Consider the following 16716-nt stretch of genomic DNA (forward strand, 5'->3'; position numbering starts at 1 on the left):
GATAGCCTCAAACTCATGATCCTTTTATTTCGACATCAGTCTCCCAAATGTTGGGATTATAGGTGTGAAAGGCACCTGGCTTGTCCAGAGTTCTTTTCTTTACTGGGGCTTCAATACAGAGGCATGACTGATTAATCACACAGGCAATGTGACTAGACCAAGCATATTTCTGTCGACTAGTCTTAGAGCAAACTTAGGACCCTATGATGAGCCAAATCAAGGGAATAACAAAGATAGTTCAAGAATTCTAAAGGTTTGAGCTATTCCTTGTCAGGAGCCAGGGACAAAGGCCAGACAAATTCCTCATTATATCACACTTATGTATTGAAAAGGACTTTTGATCTCACAGAGAATAGTCTCTTAAGACAATGATGAGACAACCCCCCAAAACCATAATGAAATTTTATTACGTACAGTTGATAGAAGCAGGAGTAGTAAGTACTCTTCTGTACAAAGCAGACAACTGGTCTTAAATAAGAGAGAAATGTTAGTCCTACAACAATGATACAAACGGAACCACTCAGAGACACACTAAAACATTTAACAGTATCTTCTTTCTTGATAGTCCACTGTGCATTTTTTAGAGATGGGGACACGTCCCAGGCAAGGTCACAATGGCATTTTATTGCCCTCGATGCTGATTTTCACTGCATGTGCAGATCTGCTTTTTTTCCTGATATCTGTGAACTTTCTCATCTGTTTATCCAGTCGACTGATACCTTTCTTGGAGGTTGCCTGAAACTAAGATTAGGGAAAATTGAAGAACAAATTATTGAAATATGCAAATCTAGCAGTCAGAAGAACCTGAAACTTAACAATAACCAAAACATGCTTTGGTGACAAGAACAAAGAGTTAGGAAAAAAAACTACTGAACTCTCAGTGACGATTAATTGGTTATTATCTGTGCTTTACTTTTAATTTTGCCACAATCCACAGAAACTTCCCAAAGGACAGAAGAGGGAAATAAGAAACTATAATCTCCCCAATCTTACCACTGACATCCAACTATTTGGGGCTAATTACCTGACATACAGTTTCAAACAATTCTGGTATTAAAAAACAAAAAGCAAAGACAAGTCATTAGAGAAAGACTTTAAACACAACCAACACAGGCAAACGATGAGGTGCTGAAGTTCTAGATCCAGCCTTGGGTGAGTCTCTGCTCTGCTTCAGCATTATCAAGAATCCTGTGCAAACTATACCTGTGGTCGCTACTGCTGTCAGGACATTTCCACTTGCTTTAGAGTTAAAGGCATAGTTGGGTTTTGTTGTTGTTGCTGTGCTTTGTTAAAAACAAGTATTTAAAAATACTTCCAATAATGCATGTCTTACAATGATGTGGTTGCAGAGGCACTGGCAGCTTTTAAAAAAATAAATCCAAAAAAGCCTGCTGCTGACGTCAAAGACAGTGTGAGTTCTTCTGACCACATTAAGAATGGTGACTCTGACAGCCTGAATGAGAATAGCAGCTACAGCCTCATGCGTTGGAATGCTTAGTAACCAGGAGTTTGAACTGTTTGAAAGAATTGTAAGGATTAGGAGGTGCAGCCTTGTTGGAGGTATGACCTTATCGGGGGAAGTGTGTCACTGCAGGTGAGTTCTGAGATTTCAAATGCCCGTTCCAGGGCCAGTCTCCCCTATACCCCCGCCTGTGGATCAGGATGCAACTCTTAGCTCTAGTTCCATGAGTGCCCCATGCTCTCATCATGCACCCCAACTCTGATGATAATAGACTCACTAACCCTCTGAAACTATAAGCCCTTAATTGTTCTCTTTTGTAAGAGCTGCCTGGCTCATGACGTCTCTTCACTGCACTAGGGCAATGACTAAGCTAGCAAGCAAGTGACCTTCCCTCCTTGCTGGCTACATTGCTATACAGGCTTCAGTGGGGTAGTGGGTAGTCATCGACAGTTTTACCCATCATAAATATTGAATGCTACAATACTGACTTGCCAAGCAAGATGTGGCCACTTGGGCAATAAATGGCTTGACTATTATGAAGGTAACCAACCATTTTTTTGTTACATTTGAAGCTTGCTCTACAGGAAAGAATTCATGCTTGGTACTGTATGCCTGACCAAAAGCCATAGCTGGGAGGTCACAAGTCCTAGGACCCTACTACTACTGTGTTGCTACACTGTCATATTGTCAAAGTGTCTTCAAATGGTCATGTTATGCTCATACATTAGTCCTCCTCTCAGCCTTGGTCGAGAAGCTTCTTTCTATAATGGGGAGCAGTTAGTGTAATGAGTCACAATTAGTCAAAATACTGAGAATAAGTGATTGTTCATTTGCCAGTTAGAAATGGGAAACCTGTATCAACACCCGCCCTCTCCCCCGGCTCAGAGAACACAGAGAAAGAGGGGCTGCAAAAGCGGAAGAGCCAAAGGATGGGGAGGAGTACTGGGGAATGTTGCAGTTGTGCTCATGAGCTCACTGCAGCTATGGTTACCTACCCAAGATTAAGCCAGCACTCCAGCAGAGACAGCATTAACTGGATTCAATGAATTACAAAAGCTATATATAACTATATATAAAGAAATAGGAGATGGGGAAATGGTTCAGTGGGTAGAGGTACTTTCTGCCAAGCCTAACAACCTGAGTTTGATTCCCAGAACCAGGTGCACTATGGCACAAAAACCCAGAGACATATAAGCACATGCACAAATACATGTAAATTAAAAATCAAAACCAAGAAACTACATAAGGAGAAAATATGAAGGTAGGGAAAGTACATGGGTATCCAAAAGGATAAGGGAGGAGATATTGGGGGTGGGCAGACAAGACCAAGCTACACTGCATACGCACACGTAATTGTCAAAAAATAAATAAAAGACTAATAAAAATAAAAATGATGACAGATTAGACAAGACAGGTGCTTTTCTTTTACTTCTCTCCAAATATTTACTACTGAATTCCCTCCAAAGCTGTAACCTCAGAAGCACTAAGAAGGTAAGCAAGGCTCTCTAGAACTTCTGTACTGTGAGCCTTCTTAGTCCATTCAGAGACTTAGCCTCACCCTAATATACAGCTAGTTGATCATTAGGCAAGGAACAACCTTTCTACGGCATTCTTCAAGTTTTCTAGGAATAGTCCAATTCCAAACTTGGCACCAGTACTCTCGGCATAAAAATTCACTGTCAGATGAGAAAAGGTTTTATTACCAGCAGACCGATCCTTCCTAAGCCTTCCTTTCATTGTATACAAGGAGTTGGTAGAAGCCTTGTTGCTCAAATCTCTGACAATCACCCAACTCCCTGAAGCTCCACATATCAAGCTGGATGTCTGTTTGTTCACTCCCAGGATCTTCCCGTAACAGTTTGAACCTTCCAGGATCTGTCTGGCACTGGTACCAGGAACACACCAAGTATCAGAATGCTTCTGCTCATGGCATATGAGAAGTCCACAGACTTCTCAATGACTGACATTTCAGTACCTAACATGCCAAATCCAATGATCTTCATTTCCTGATTCTTCAACTCTGTAACGTTCCTTTGGATATTAGGAAAGCCACACTGTTTTATCAAGTGGGGAAAAATGCCTTTAGAAAACCAGCAAGGAACATCTGCTAAAAAATGGGGGGGGGGGGGGGGGGGGGGGGGGGGGGGGAAGGGCACAGCTACATGACAACACATAGTAAATCATTAAGACTGGGAGCCAGATGGAATTCTGTTGTATTAAATTAAAACCAAACCCTGAGTATGATCACATTACAGACCACAGACCAAAATTTTTTAAAAGGCTAATGTTCATGCATGCATAAAAAGGAGCAAAAAGCTATAATCCAGAATGTTAACTTACAGCGAGAGAACAAATTACATGTTAATTTTATCTGTAATGCCTGTATTGTAAAACTCCACACAAAAATATGCACTGCTGCCACCATTTTACTATTACTGTTTTTAAAAGCCTCATCATTCACAGGCAGATGGATCTCTGAGTTTGAGGCTAGTATACTCTACATAGCAAGTTTTGGGCCAGCCAAAATATTATCTCTCAAAATAAAGAAGTTTTGTTTAAGACTTACTTATTTTATGTATGTGAGTACACTGTTAGCTCTATTCAAACACACCAGAAAAGGGCACTGGATCCTATTACAGATGGTTGTGAGACACCATGTGGTTGCTGGGAGTTGAACTGAGAACCTCTGAAAAAAAACAGTGCTCTTAACCACTGAGCCATCTCTCCAGGCCCAAAGTAAAGATGTTTAAAAAAAAAAAAAATCAGAAATAAACAAGTAAGTATATATTCACATAAATCACAGACTATTACATAGCCCTTAAAAGTAAATCTCCTATACAGATTAATGAGGAGAAATGAACAAAACAATACGCCAGTCTGGCTGGTGGAGCTAAATTTTGGCAGCCTAGATAAATATCAGCAAGTTATGACTGGAAACGAAGGAAGGGATCTCCTTCACACTGGAGCAAATATACAGCTCCCTACCCACTCTGCCTACAAGGATATGGGCTCACAACATGCAACAGGTGATGGGCGCATGGGCCCTGGACGGTGCTTCCAGAGCAGATGGCCAGCAAACTTTTATTACACTTTTGTGGCTGCACTGTCATTTCCAACTTTCAAAAACAAAAATATTAGGAAAGGAAATATAAATAAGGTGACTAAAATAAGGGAGGATATAATGAGAAAATGTATGGTTAAAAAAAGAAGTATAAGAAGGAATAGCAAGGAGAAGTGGCCAACGACTTAGATATGGAACCAGAAAAAAGGAAGTCCGAGTGAAGAAGTATCATCTATATAAAGCCCATCTCCTTTACCTATTTTCAGTAGTTAAGAGCACATCATAGGGGCTGGAGAGATGGATCAGCGGATAAGAGCACTAAATGCTCCTCCAGAGGTCATGAGTTCAAATGTCAGCAACATGGTGGCTCACAACCATCTGTAATGAGATCTGACGCCTTCTTCTGGTGTGTTTGAAGACAGCTACAGTATACTTATATATAATAAATAAATTTTAAAAAAGAGCACATCATAGCAATAACAAAGGAATGGAAGGAAGCTGAGGGAGAGGCACAAAAAGCGACAAGATACTATGCTCAGCAGTGAGGTGTTACTCTTGATCTCAATGTCACTGGCTTATGACCAGGTGATAAATACCTGTTGAATATATCTACATATCAGTGGTTGTTAACTAACAGAATTCTTGATGAATGCTATCATGTCACTGACTACAGGAAAAAAGTCACTTCTTGTGCACCAACAAACCACTAAGGCAGTTTGTATACCTGTAATGCAGACTACGATTCTGGGTCCAAATAAAAAGGCATTTTCAGCTGGGAAGTGGCGATACATACCTTTAATCCCAGCACTCAGGATGCAGAGGCAGTTGGCTCTCATGTTCAGGCCTGCCTGGTCTACACAATGAGTTCCAGGGCAGTCAGGGATACACAGAGACACCCTGGGTTTGGGTTTGGGTGTGCTCTTTTTATAAAAATTGCTAATAATCAGGACAAACAAAATGTTTATTGAAAAAATAACCTAAGGAAAGGCTCACCCCCAGCCTTCATGTGAGGAATATGAAGTCCAGGGGTACTGTTTGTCCAAGATAATAAAAAAGGAAAGCAATGACCTATTAGTCTGTATTGTTACTGACACAGAAGGGGACCTCAATGCCAATTCCTAAGGATTCAGAGGCCTTGATGACTCAGAATGCTGGCCAGGATTAATTTTTTCAGAAGCTGATTTCAGGCCAGGCTTTTTTTTTAATCCAAGAAAGCACATACTTGTTTCCACTCTGATGGCAATTCAAGCCCATGCACAGCTCATGCTTCCTTGGGAATACCTCTTATATACAAATTCTGGAAGGGCCAGGACTACAGGGGCATCCTGTTGCCTTCAATGCTGAACTTGACAGCCCGGTGCATTTTGCTGAGCCTCTTCTGTTCTACAAACCTCCTCTTATGCTTTTCCAATCGACTTAGGCCCTTTTTAAGAATACCAGGCTAGAAAGAGTGGTTTGATGGGAGAAAAAGATTACCAACATTTGTGGAATATCTTCACTGATGACAGGAAATGTATATATTGTAACAATTTCAAAACAGAAACGTTGAAGCAGATGGAGAGAATGGAAAGGAGGTGAGGACCCGAGAAAGCAGGTGAATTCTGTTTCTCATGAATGAATACCTAAGAGATCTCAAAACAGATCTCTGTGAATCAAATCCTAACTGCTATAAATACTATTAAACACAAAGAAGGGAAAACAATTCAAATGGTCCTGCTCTTCTTCTGTTCACTCACCCTGGATGACTCCATTTCAACATTCCACTTGGGCCTGACAACATAGTCCTTGTTTGATGGCATTGGGACTCTCGCACGAGCACAGAAGCCAGGATCTCCAGGCCTCAGAGCCCTGAGGAAGGGAAGAAAAACACACACTGCTTACTTAGTTGGCCACAGCAGAGACTAAGTGAGATTTCACCCTTTTATTCCTGGACCAACCCCATTCAGCTACAATATTTCAAATCTCAACCACAGACCACCATACATGGCTCATTATATGGCTCATCAATGATAATTTCCTCTTTATTTGTATGAATTCTTGCTTTTCCTTGGCTTTAGATGTTATCATGCTCTGTCCTTTCCAAGGCTAGTCTCAAGAAAATGTTTTCTTATATGTGTGTGTCTGAGCATCTACCTTCATCTATGCATATGTACCATAAGAAAAAGGAGTCAGATCCACTGGAGCTGGAGTTACAAACAATGTGAGCCACAATGTGAGTGCTGGAAACTGAACGAAGGTCCTCTGAAATAACAGCAAGTGCTCTTGAGCCGTCTCTTCAGCTCCAGAGTACTCCAAATCCTAAGTTTTCTAACCAAGTCTCATGAGTCACCAGGAGATGAGAAAAAAATAGGTTCTTAAAACGATCCCCCAAAACTTCATGTACCCCATAGTTTCCCAAAGCTCCATGAATGCCCATAGTTCACAAGATTTTTGCATATGCAATTCATACCTTTTCATTAGTTTCTTCTTATAGAAAACTTGTGAGGTCACCACAAATTCTCTAGCAGCTATATGAAGTAACAGAGAGATCCCAGTGTCTCTCTCAACATTAACTTTTCAAACTACAGCATATCACAGCCAGGACACTGATGTAATCTATTTATCTTATCTTCTTAGTTTTACTCAGTACAAGTTTTACTTGTGCTTATCTTTAGTTCTAGGAAACTTTTAAAATAACCATGCTACACTAAGATCACAATTCTTAGTGAGTCAAGCCCCTCTGTCAGTGTCTGACCATTTAAGCCATTCAATCCTTTGGAACTCCCCTAAAGGTATGGTGAGAGTAGACTTACATCTACTGGGAGCAGGGAGCAAGCATCTATACTCCTGTCTTCTCCAGGCTCTGTTGCAGCATGCGCTGACACATCTTCACTACTGGCTCCTCGGCTACAATCCTTTGCCAACTTGGTTAGCTCGTTTTTTATTCTAGACTCTAAATGAACATTTATCCCAGCTTTGGATATAATCATCAAGTCTATGTATCTAGCCTGACTAGATGGTGTTTCTAAGAGTATCTTAGAAACATATGAAAGGACTAGAAAAATAACTAATTTCTTCAAATCATACTTAATCTTCCTAAGTTTTGGCAGATGGTTATATCACTGTCTCTATATTCTGGTTTGAGTCTTCAATTGTAAGCTAACTTCTCCCTAAATATGTCACCAACTCTTAGCAACTATCTGTACAATGTCTTCTCAGCCTCTGTTGCCCTACTACTAAGACCATGTAACTGTATCACTGCCTTCAGCCCACTGCTCTAGCCTATCTAAATGATGTCCTCCAAGCCAGAATTTCTAATCAAACACGACAGTTTCACATATAAACTCAAAACCTTCTGCTAAGTCATAAAGAGAAGAAAACTCCCCCTTTTGATCTTAGGCTCCTGCTGGTCCACACCTGCATCTGTAGAATCTCACACTGCCACTATTCAGCACAGCTGCCATTTTGAAACCAGGATTGCATACGAACAAACCCACACATCTTGGTCTACATCCCTCCGTGAAACTACTTAACGGCATGGAAAAAATTTAAAGTTCTTTTGTATTCTTTAAGCTTTACACTTACCAATCAACAACAAAATACTTGTTAAATAAACTATCCTCTTAATTCTTCCCACACAACACACCGTTTTATAATTATTCAATAAACATTAAATTGAAAAAATTACCCTTTGTCAATGGAAACACAAAATTTAATATTGTGCTTATAATGAAGTAAAAACCAAAATCTTCTCTATATACTAAGAAAGATCAAGACAGAACTCTTACTTTTCCTCTCCTGTTAATACCTTCTCCAGATCTCTTCGTGGTGTTTGACCACCAGTGCTGGAAAAAGAGCAAACAGTCAGATACCAGAAATCTCAAATTCTTAGAACTAGGGAAGAGGATATCAAAATATCACATTATATCATAACTAATACCTTTATTCTGAACCATAAAAAACAATTAATTAAAAGTATGCATGTGGCAGTCAGAGGATAACTGGAGCTAGTTTTCCTTCCACCTTTACTTGGGTTCTGTGGATCACTCAGGTTTCCGGACTTGCATAGCAAGTGCCTCTTTGCTCTGAACCATCTTGCTGGCCTGAGAACTTGTCACTGTTTTAAAGTACTGTTCACTTAAACTGTCATTTGTGCAGGAGGTTTCATTCTGGGTGACCTACTCAAACTATACTTGTAACTGATAACCCTGCCCTTCCAGGATATATCCAGAATACTGATAAATTGAACCAATAACATTTTTCCTCCTATGGTTTTAGAACTGGGGCTGAGAAAGTTGTTTTCTGCAAATGGCTATAACACTACAGTCTCTAGCACTCCAGCTCTGGTACCAGAAGGGTCTGCCCTAAATGCCATTAAACTCCACTTGTGCATTCATACCTGTTCCCTCATACCTGCTCATTCTTCGTCGCTGTGGCATTTGTTCTAGATCTCTCTGCTCCCTTTCTTCCCTTGTCATTCCTTTATAATTTGAGGTAAGACCAAATATGGGCCGAGACCACTCATCTGCAAAAAGGGAAAACAACAGGTATTTAGTTCACAAAATAGCATTTTCTCCCAGACTTTTAAATAACCATACCCTAATATTGGGCAGTATTATAGGCATTTATAGAGTATTTCTTTTTTAAATGTGGAACATGGGAAGAATGAAAACAAACCTAGAGCTTACAATCAATATGTACTTCAGTTAGGATCTAGATTTCTGTCATGAACAAGGAAGCACATGAAAAGGTCTTGGCAGCTGACAAGAGCAACTATGGCTAACTTTCTTGATAGCAGTGCTCTCTACATATCCTCTCATTTATAATAGCCCAGAGAAAACAAAGAATTATTAATATCTCTTTATTACAGAGGTAGAGGCTCTTCAGGTTAGGTTACCAGCTGAGGATTTGCAGGAAGGTGATGGAGGCAATACTATAAAGTAGGCCTGGCTAACTCCAAGGCCTACATTCTACCCGCTCTCCATGTTCTCGGTCCAGCTAGAAGACATGTTTTTAATTGTTGTAGTTAATATTGGAAAACACATTTAAATAGTTTTAAAAACATTTTAAGCCTAAGAGAAAAAGTTAATGCCTGTATGAAAGAACTAAAATTCTTCAATTCTACTTTACTGAATCATTTAAACAAATATTGGTAAAAATACAGTTTTTATATATGCAACTCTCTCTAGACATTAAACAAAAAGCAAACTTTACATACTGATTAATTTCCCTGCCATATCCTTGTTGGACCTTGATTCCTTAGGGTGTTTATACAGATACATCACTGCTCGGCCAATCCCACTATGCTTCAGGGTCTCTTGGCTCACACTAGGTAGCTGGGGAACAAAAACATATACATGCATATTAATTCACTCATAAGCTAGGAGGTATGCTAATCTAGAGATCTTCAAACCCTCCTTCATTCACACTAGAACTAGTACAAAATTCCATTTTCAGGGTCTATAAAGACATGGAACATCCTTTGTGCTGACATCAAAAGTCGAGATTTTAGTATTAGTAAAGTAAAACCTAACAATGTGAAGAAATATGAACTATACATACTTAAGAGGACAACAGCTCAGCCCAGGCTGTGGAAAGCAACAAGCCTAAGCCTGAATCTAAGCAGAGCCACTTGCCAGCTGCCTGGTTTTAGACAAATCGTCTAACTTGTCTTAGTTGCCTCATCTATAAACTAGAGGCAGTATGCCTAACTTTACAAGTTTTCTATAAAAGACCAATAAACTAATACACCCAGCCCCCAGCACAGTGTTTCGCACACTGAAGCGCCTTCAGTTTCTTCAGTGTTTCTTCAGATGTTAAGCAGCTTGCCCAGCGTGTCCTAATCATACCAAAGGGAACCCAACCAGACATCCAGTTGAAGTTTATCGTCTCTGAATGCCATGCACTTTCTACTTCAAGTGCCTCTCTACGGTGTGATCACTACTGGACTGCTCTTCTAAGGAACTGCTGCTGCACTAAGAACTCTTTCCTTGAAAACTGTCACTAATCAAGTTTTATAAGGTTTTAATTTTTTGTTTGTTTGTTTGTTTTTAATGTTCATTTTATTAGGTATGGCCACTTTTCCCAAACCCTTTTTCTGGCATGTTGTAGCAGAACAAAATCTATAAGTAAATGGCACAAAATACAAGTCTTGACTACAGAGACCACATAAGATACTTAATAAATTACAAATTATCTGTGGCTAACCTCTTGCAGAATCTTTAACAACTCCTCCCGAATCTTCAGTGCAGGCAAACTCCTATCTGGTAGAGGTGAGAGCCATTCTTTAATGGCGGACATGACACCACTGTCAATAAATGTTTCTTTAAGGTCCTGCCTACAACAGAAATGATAATAATGATGAACACAGTAACCACACCAAGTCTACAGTCCTGACTCTATTAGAGTGACGTCTCAAACTGCTTTTAAAGAAAGTCTATTTATACTGACTATTTACTCAACCTCTATTCTAGTTTCAAAAACAGTATAAGAGTTAGCTTCCAGAACCATACAGACTTGATAAAGGTCAACTTGCTAAGATATGCAAGCTTTACAAAACAGATTAATGTCAATATTAATATACAGATGGTAAAAAAAAAACAATGAAGCCCAATTATTACTAAAAAAGAAAAAACAATCTATTAGAATAGTTTCATAGAGGGGAAAATATCTCAATTGAACACCAATATTTAAATTCTGCTTTATATTGTGGAATAAACTAGAAAGCACAACATATTTATGTGGAATCTGCCAGATAGCTTTGTCTGCCTCGGTGGAGAAAGCAGTTCCAATTAGCTCACTGGTGTGCTATAGCATTTCTTCAACTAACAAAGATAGGTTGTCACTTTATTAAAACAAACAAACAAACAAAAAAAAAAACAAAAAAACAAAGTTGTTCATGACTACATCAAACTAATGAAAGAATCCCCCAACATGGATTTAGGAAGAGCTTCATTAAAGAAAGAACAATGACTGTGATGTACAAGATTAAATGAATCTGCAGCACATGAGCTGTAAGCAGTATCTCCTAAGACTTGCTCTTTCTAACTACCATGGGAAAAATAGATAAAAATTTACAAGGTCTCAATTGTCTATAAAGAATAAAATCAGTAAATTTCCCCAGGCTTTCTTTACTATTACTAGTTTTCTGTTTGTTCTGTTTGCAAAACGCATTAAGGTTTTTAAAAAAAACTTATGAGCCAGGTATGGTGGCACATGTCTTTAATCCCAGCACCTGGTAGGCAGAGAAGTAGGCAGATCTCTGTGAGTTCAAGGCCAGCCAGTCAGAGTTACATAGAGAGACCTTGTCTCGAAAAACAAACAAAACCAAAAAAAAAAAAAAAAAAAAAACCCAAATGTATGAAGAACAGTAACTGAGGAAAATTTACTCATCCCTGAAGGATGCAATTATTTAATAATTCTAGAACAGTGTATGGTTTGAATATTAAAAGAAAAAAATTCCAAGAAAACAAAATACTTACTTTTTAAGGTGCATAACCACTGTAGGCAATAAGGTTAATTTTTTCAGAGCTGGCTTTTTTTGATTATTCAACTGCCTGTCTTCCTATTCAGAAAACAGACCCCCCCACCCAAAAAAAAGGTTTAAAATAAAGTAACATTAACTCTTAATAGGCAATTATAACCACTACAATTCTGAACCTTAAAATAGAAAGAAATTATGTTCTAATAAGAAAGCATAAACTGTTTGCACAAAGTCAAACTCCTTATCTGTTCAGTCAATCAAACCTATAAACCTGTTACATCGATTTTTAACCATCAGAACCAAGAGGCACAATGTCATTTTCAGTACTGACAAATTTTCAAGTTTTTGGAGTTTATTCTAGTAACAAATTATAGCTGGGAAATTTTGGTTTCTCTTTAGGAATTATCTTTCTATGAGGAAAGATAGTATAACCCATTACTAAAAATATTTATTTGAATAATTTCTACTTTTTATACACTTTATATCTGAACAGACATCAACTTCTGGTTCTGTTCGTGAACCAGATAGCTATGAAAACAAACTTTCCATTCACTTAAAAACGATTCACGTTTACTTATGATTTCTTTTCCTAACCATGTGGCCGAATCTTTACAGTTAAGATTATTTATTCATTACAGAAAGCAAGGAACCTTTTATGTAGTCTAAGTTTAAACATTTAAAGAAAAAAAAAAAAAAATACCACAACATCAATTGGGTTGGGAATGGGAGGGAGGAAAGGGTAATCTAGAAGAGACTCTTACCTCAGCAGCTTCATTCATCTTGACAATCATGGCGCTTACAACATCATCTGCATCACTAATAAAAGTGCTCCCATCTCGATTTCGTCTGCGTTTGCCACACATGCTCTTTTTTCGTTGTAACATCATCTCAAAATCTGACAGAAAGTCCATACTAGGCAGCAACACAAAAGCAAGCTCTAATCACAAACCTTCTTTAATCAAATTAAGAACACCCAATTGCCCAGGCAGTGATAGCACATACCTTTAATCCTGCACTTGGGAGGCAGAGGTAGGTGCCAACTCTTAGAAGTTAGAGGCCAGCCTGGTCTGCAGATAGAGTTCCAGGGCAGCCATGGCTACACAAAGAAACTCTGTCTCAAAAAACAAAAAGAACACCAAGTTGTCTAATCTTGAGTCAAAGAAGTACTACTATTGTTTAGTTTTAAGATAAAGTTTCTTTGTGTAGTTTTGATTGTCCTGGAACTTACTACATAGACCAGGCTGGCCTCAAACTCAGAGATGCACCTGCCTCTGCCTTCCAAGTGTTGGGATTAAAAGCATGAGTCACCACCACCCAGCTACATATTTTAAAGCTCACATATGCATAACTTCCTACCACAAGAGGACTTTAATCACCACGAGGCCTAAGATTTTCATAGGCCACACTGATACCTGTTGTCTATTAGCTTGAGAAAGAACATCTCAAGTCCTCAGTCAGAGCAGTCAATTTAGGGGTACTGCCTTTTGAGGAATAGGAAATGTTCAATTATTTAAACGTTTTTGTCTTATGAACCATGACTAGAAAAAACTTAACTGCTACTTTTTAGTACTGAAGAGCACAGCTGAAAACACAGTGACCGTAGGCGTGCCGAGAGCCTGCACTCTACAGCTCTCCTCACTTACACCAAGAGGGTGCCACCTCCCTCTGCCACTCCTCATGCTAATAAATCCAAAATTCTGAGAGCAGCAGTCAAATATTGCTGCTAAATTCTTGCACATCATTGAAGAGAAACTCCACTTGCTGCTCAAGCATAATCTTTACAACTGGGACCAGTGTTCAGTCTATGCTCCCATCCCCCCTCATGGCATCATCTTTTTGTGGACATGGTTCAAAACTATCTTAACAAAAGTAAGCAAAGTATAATTAAGAAACATTTTAGTGTTGACTTTAGATTTATTTTTCCTGCCACCCAAAATGAGCTTCCCATCCCCTCAATTTTTTTTCATATTAGGTTATTTTTTAGTAGAGTTTATCTTGTAAAAACTAGATCAGGAGGGTCATGGAATAGTATAAATTAAGACCCAGAGCAAACAACAGCAAACCATTCACTAACACTATACAGAGGAGGTGACAGGGGGAAAGAGAGAGAAAAGAAAACATACTCTTCCAAGTCTGGAAACCGAGACAAGAAACAGGAAACCTCAATAGTCTCTACCTTCACTTTTCTCGTAACAACAAAACCACTTACTGTTTTCCTCTCTTTATGTTATCATCAGAATCAGAATCTTCTGCTTCTTTTAGCTGTGTTTCGTTTTTTTCTTCCTCCAAATCTTCTTGGTTAAAACCCTGAAGGCATAGTGAGTTAGCCCATCATAATCATCCTACAGATTTTCTTTTGCAAACAGCTACCAATTTTTCATGTTAAAATAATATAACCAAAAAAAAAAAAAAAAAAAAAAAAAAAAAAAAAGAATACTGAATAGGTATCAAAAAGGATGTAACAAAAGCTCCCTCCTCACTCCTAATCTGGGGAAGTTTTTTGTTCCACAAAAGCTCATACCTGTATGAGCACTTTCATGCTCTAATATCTCCTTTTATTATACATATGCCAGTGTACTATTCATAGCGGGTAGGGGAGACTGTCCTGCACCTTCCAAAGTCTGCAACCTAAAATGCTTCTATCCTTTGTAAGGCTTGTACTATTTCACTGTAAGTATTATAGAACTGCTGCACAGAAACAAAACAATATGTACTCAAAACCAATAGTCCCATCTTATACTTACTGTAAATTCCTCTTCCTCTTCATCACCAGATTCTCCAAATATATCTGCAATAAGATTTCTAGAAAAGCAAATACAAGAAGATTCATCTGCTTTCTTATATTTGCATATGTATCATTTTTACAAACAAGGTATAATTATGAACAGTAAAATGTGAAGACCTTAGGCATCTAGTTCAGTGGGCTGTATGTAGCAAACACTCATATAAGCAGTGCTCTACTCACGAAGCCTACTTCCCCAGACGTTTCCTCACAGCCGTTTCTTACTCAGGCAGTGCTGAACCCACAGGTGAGGGAATGTTGTTTTTTGTTATTTCAAATACTGTGACTGAATTACATCCCCAGCCCTTGACAGCCCCTTTAAATTGGCCTTCCACAACCAAACCCAGAGGTAATATGATTACTGACCCCAGCACCATGTTTTACCAGTTCTTAAACTTCATGTAAATGGAGCCATAAAAACCTTTCACGTCCTTCAGTCAACATAATTTTAAGACCCACTCATGTTGTAGTTTGTGTAGTCATACTTCAGCTCAAATCTTACATGGCCAAAGCCATTTTACTACCAAAGGTCCCTTGAAAACCCCGTGTTCTCACTTACTCTTCTTCATTGCCTGATTCACTATCACTCCCGAACAGATCCTTCTCTTCACTCTTCTTTACAGAAGACTCTTCTTTCCCGACGTCTTCTTCACTGTCAGATGCTACTGTCTTCTCTCTTCTGCCTGACTTGTCTGATACAACGTCACTATCAGAGGCATCAGCATCAGAGACAACTCGGCTCTTCTTTGCTGCTGTTGGAAAACACAATCATTCGTGGCCAGCTAGAAGCCCGATACAAAAAATGAAAAACCAGAGACAACTCTGATACACGCCATCAGATACCTGGACAAACCTCAGAACACACATAAGAAAATTCAACTGACTATCTCCAGTGCATAGAACTAGCAATCTCCAATTTTCAAGGAACCATAAAAAAACTATTCCCATACCTCAACTTTTTTTCTTTTTTATGTAATTTTTCCCCTACACATTTAAGCACATTTTTTTTTTTTTTTTTTAACGATACTGAAACTTTTTTTCAAGACAGGGTTTCTCTATATAACAGCCTTGGCTGGAACTTGCTTTGTAGTTCACACTGGTCTTGAACTCACAGAGACCTGCCTGCCTCTGCCTTCTGAGTGCTGGGCTTAAACCACCAACAAACTCTGGTTTGAACTTTTAATATTGGTTATTCTCCTTTAAATATTCACCTAATCTGTTTACACATTTTATTACCATTCTTGGACAATATCTTTCTTTTCCTTAGTTTTATATTTTTCTGTTTCCCCCCTAAGCCTCTATCTTCCTTGCCCCATTAGTCTGGCTTTACCTTACTGTCTTTAAAAAAAACAATTTTTACATTTAATTAATTTTGTTTTGAATTTTTTTACTACTTAAGTGATTGTTTTCCTTTAAAATTTTTCTCCTAAATTTCCTGTTTTTATCTTCCCCTCTAAAACATCATCAGGTTTCATGTTTATTCTTTGTTTCTCTTTTCCTGCCCTTCCCCTGCCTTGTTTTACCTCTTTATTTCCATCCTTGCCCTAGGTAATTTCTGACTTCACAGCACACTCTCCAGTAATGCTGGCATTTCCAGTCCTCTGCACAGTGGTGTATTAGATGCAATGGCTAATTTTAAGCTTCTTTCTAGATCTTGTATGATGCTGCCACCCCTAGAGCAGTTTGTCTCCTTTTCACTTACTTTATGGGATTATGCCTTCAAGAATAGATTGCTCAGGAAAATGACTCCCACCGTATTATAAATCACCACAAAGAAATATAAGAAATGTGAACAGAAAAAGCCACATGACTCCTCAATTATCGAAATCAAAGATACTGAAGTAGCTAGAATGGAAAGCAAAAGTTTCAAAACTTTCCTAGTAAAATGATCAATGACCTAACAGGTTACAAAGCAGATGGATTTGATCGATACCCTAGAGAGCTAGTGA

General features: G+C 38.6%; 1 protein-coding gene across 3 annotated transcripts in view; it reads right to left on the reverse strand.

Moving 5' to 3' along the window:
- Nucleotides 1-384: 384 nt before the first annotated feature.
- Iws1 (interacts with SUPT6H, CTD assembly factor 1) overlaps nt 385-16716 on the reverse strand; it is a 31039-nt gene continuing 14707 nt past the window's right edge. The window contains exons 4-14 of one of the 3 annotated variants that reach the window (XM_034518014.2): nt 15327-15519; nt 14730-14787; nt 14195-14292; nt 12747-12897; nt 11984-12066; nt 10710-10839; nt 9721-9838; nt 8916-9027; nt 8291-8347; nt 6260-6371; nt 385-741 (exon numbers count right to left, since the gene is read on the reverse strand). In XM_034518014.2, coding sequence (XP_034373905.1) covers nt 610-741; nt 6260-6371; nt 8291-8347; nt 8916-9027; nt 9721-9838; nt 10710-10839; nt 11984-12066; nt 12747-12897; nt 14195-14292; nt 14730-14787; nt 15327-15519 — 1244 coding nt within the window. In that variant the 3' untranslated portion in view covers nt 385-609. Of the gene's footprint in view, nt 742-5728; nt 5965-6259; nt 6372-8290; nt 8348-8915; nt 9028-9720; nt 9839-10709; nt 10840-11983; nt 12067-12746; nt 12898-14194; nt 14293-14729; nt 14788-15326; nt 15520-16716 lie in introns of those variants that run through there. The other 2 variants (XM_034518017.2, XM_076912865.1) reach the window with 2 other exon arrangements.

Source organism: Arvicanthis niloticus, chromosome 14, assembly GCF_011762505.2.
Source record: "Arvicanthis niloticus isolate mArvNil1 chromosome 14, mArvNil1.pat.X, whole genome shotgun sequence".
In the NCBI taxonomy this organism is placed as follows: domain Eukaryota; kingdom Metazoa; phylum Chordata; class Mammalia; order Rodentia; family Muridae; genus Arvicanthis; species Arvicanthis niloticus.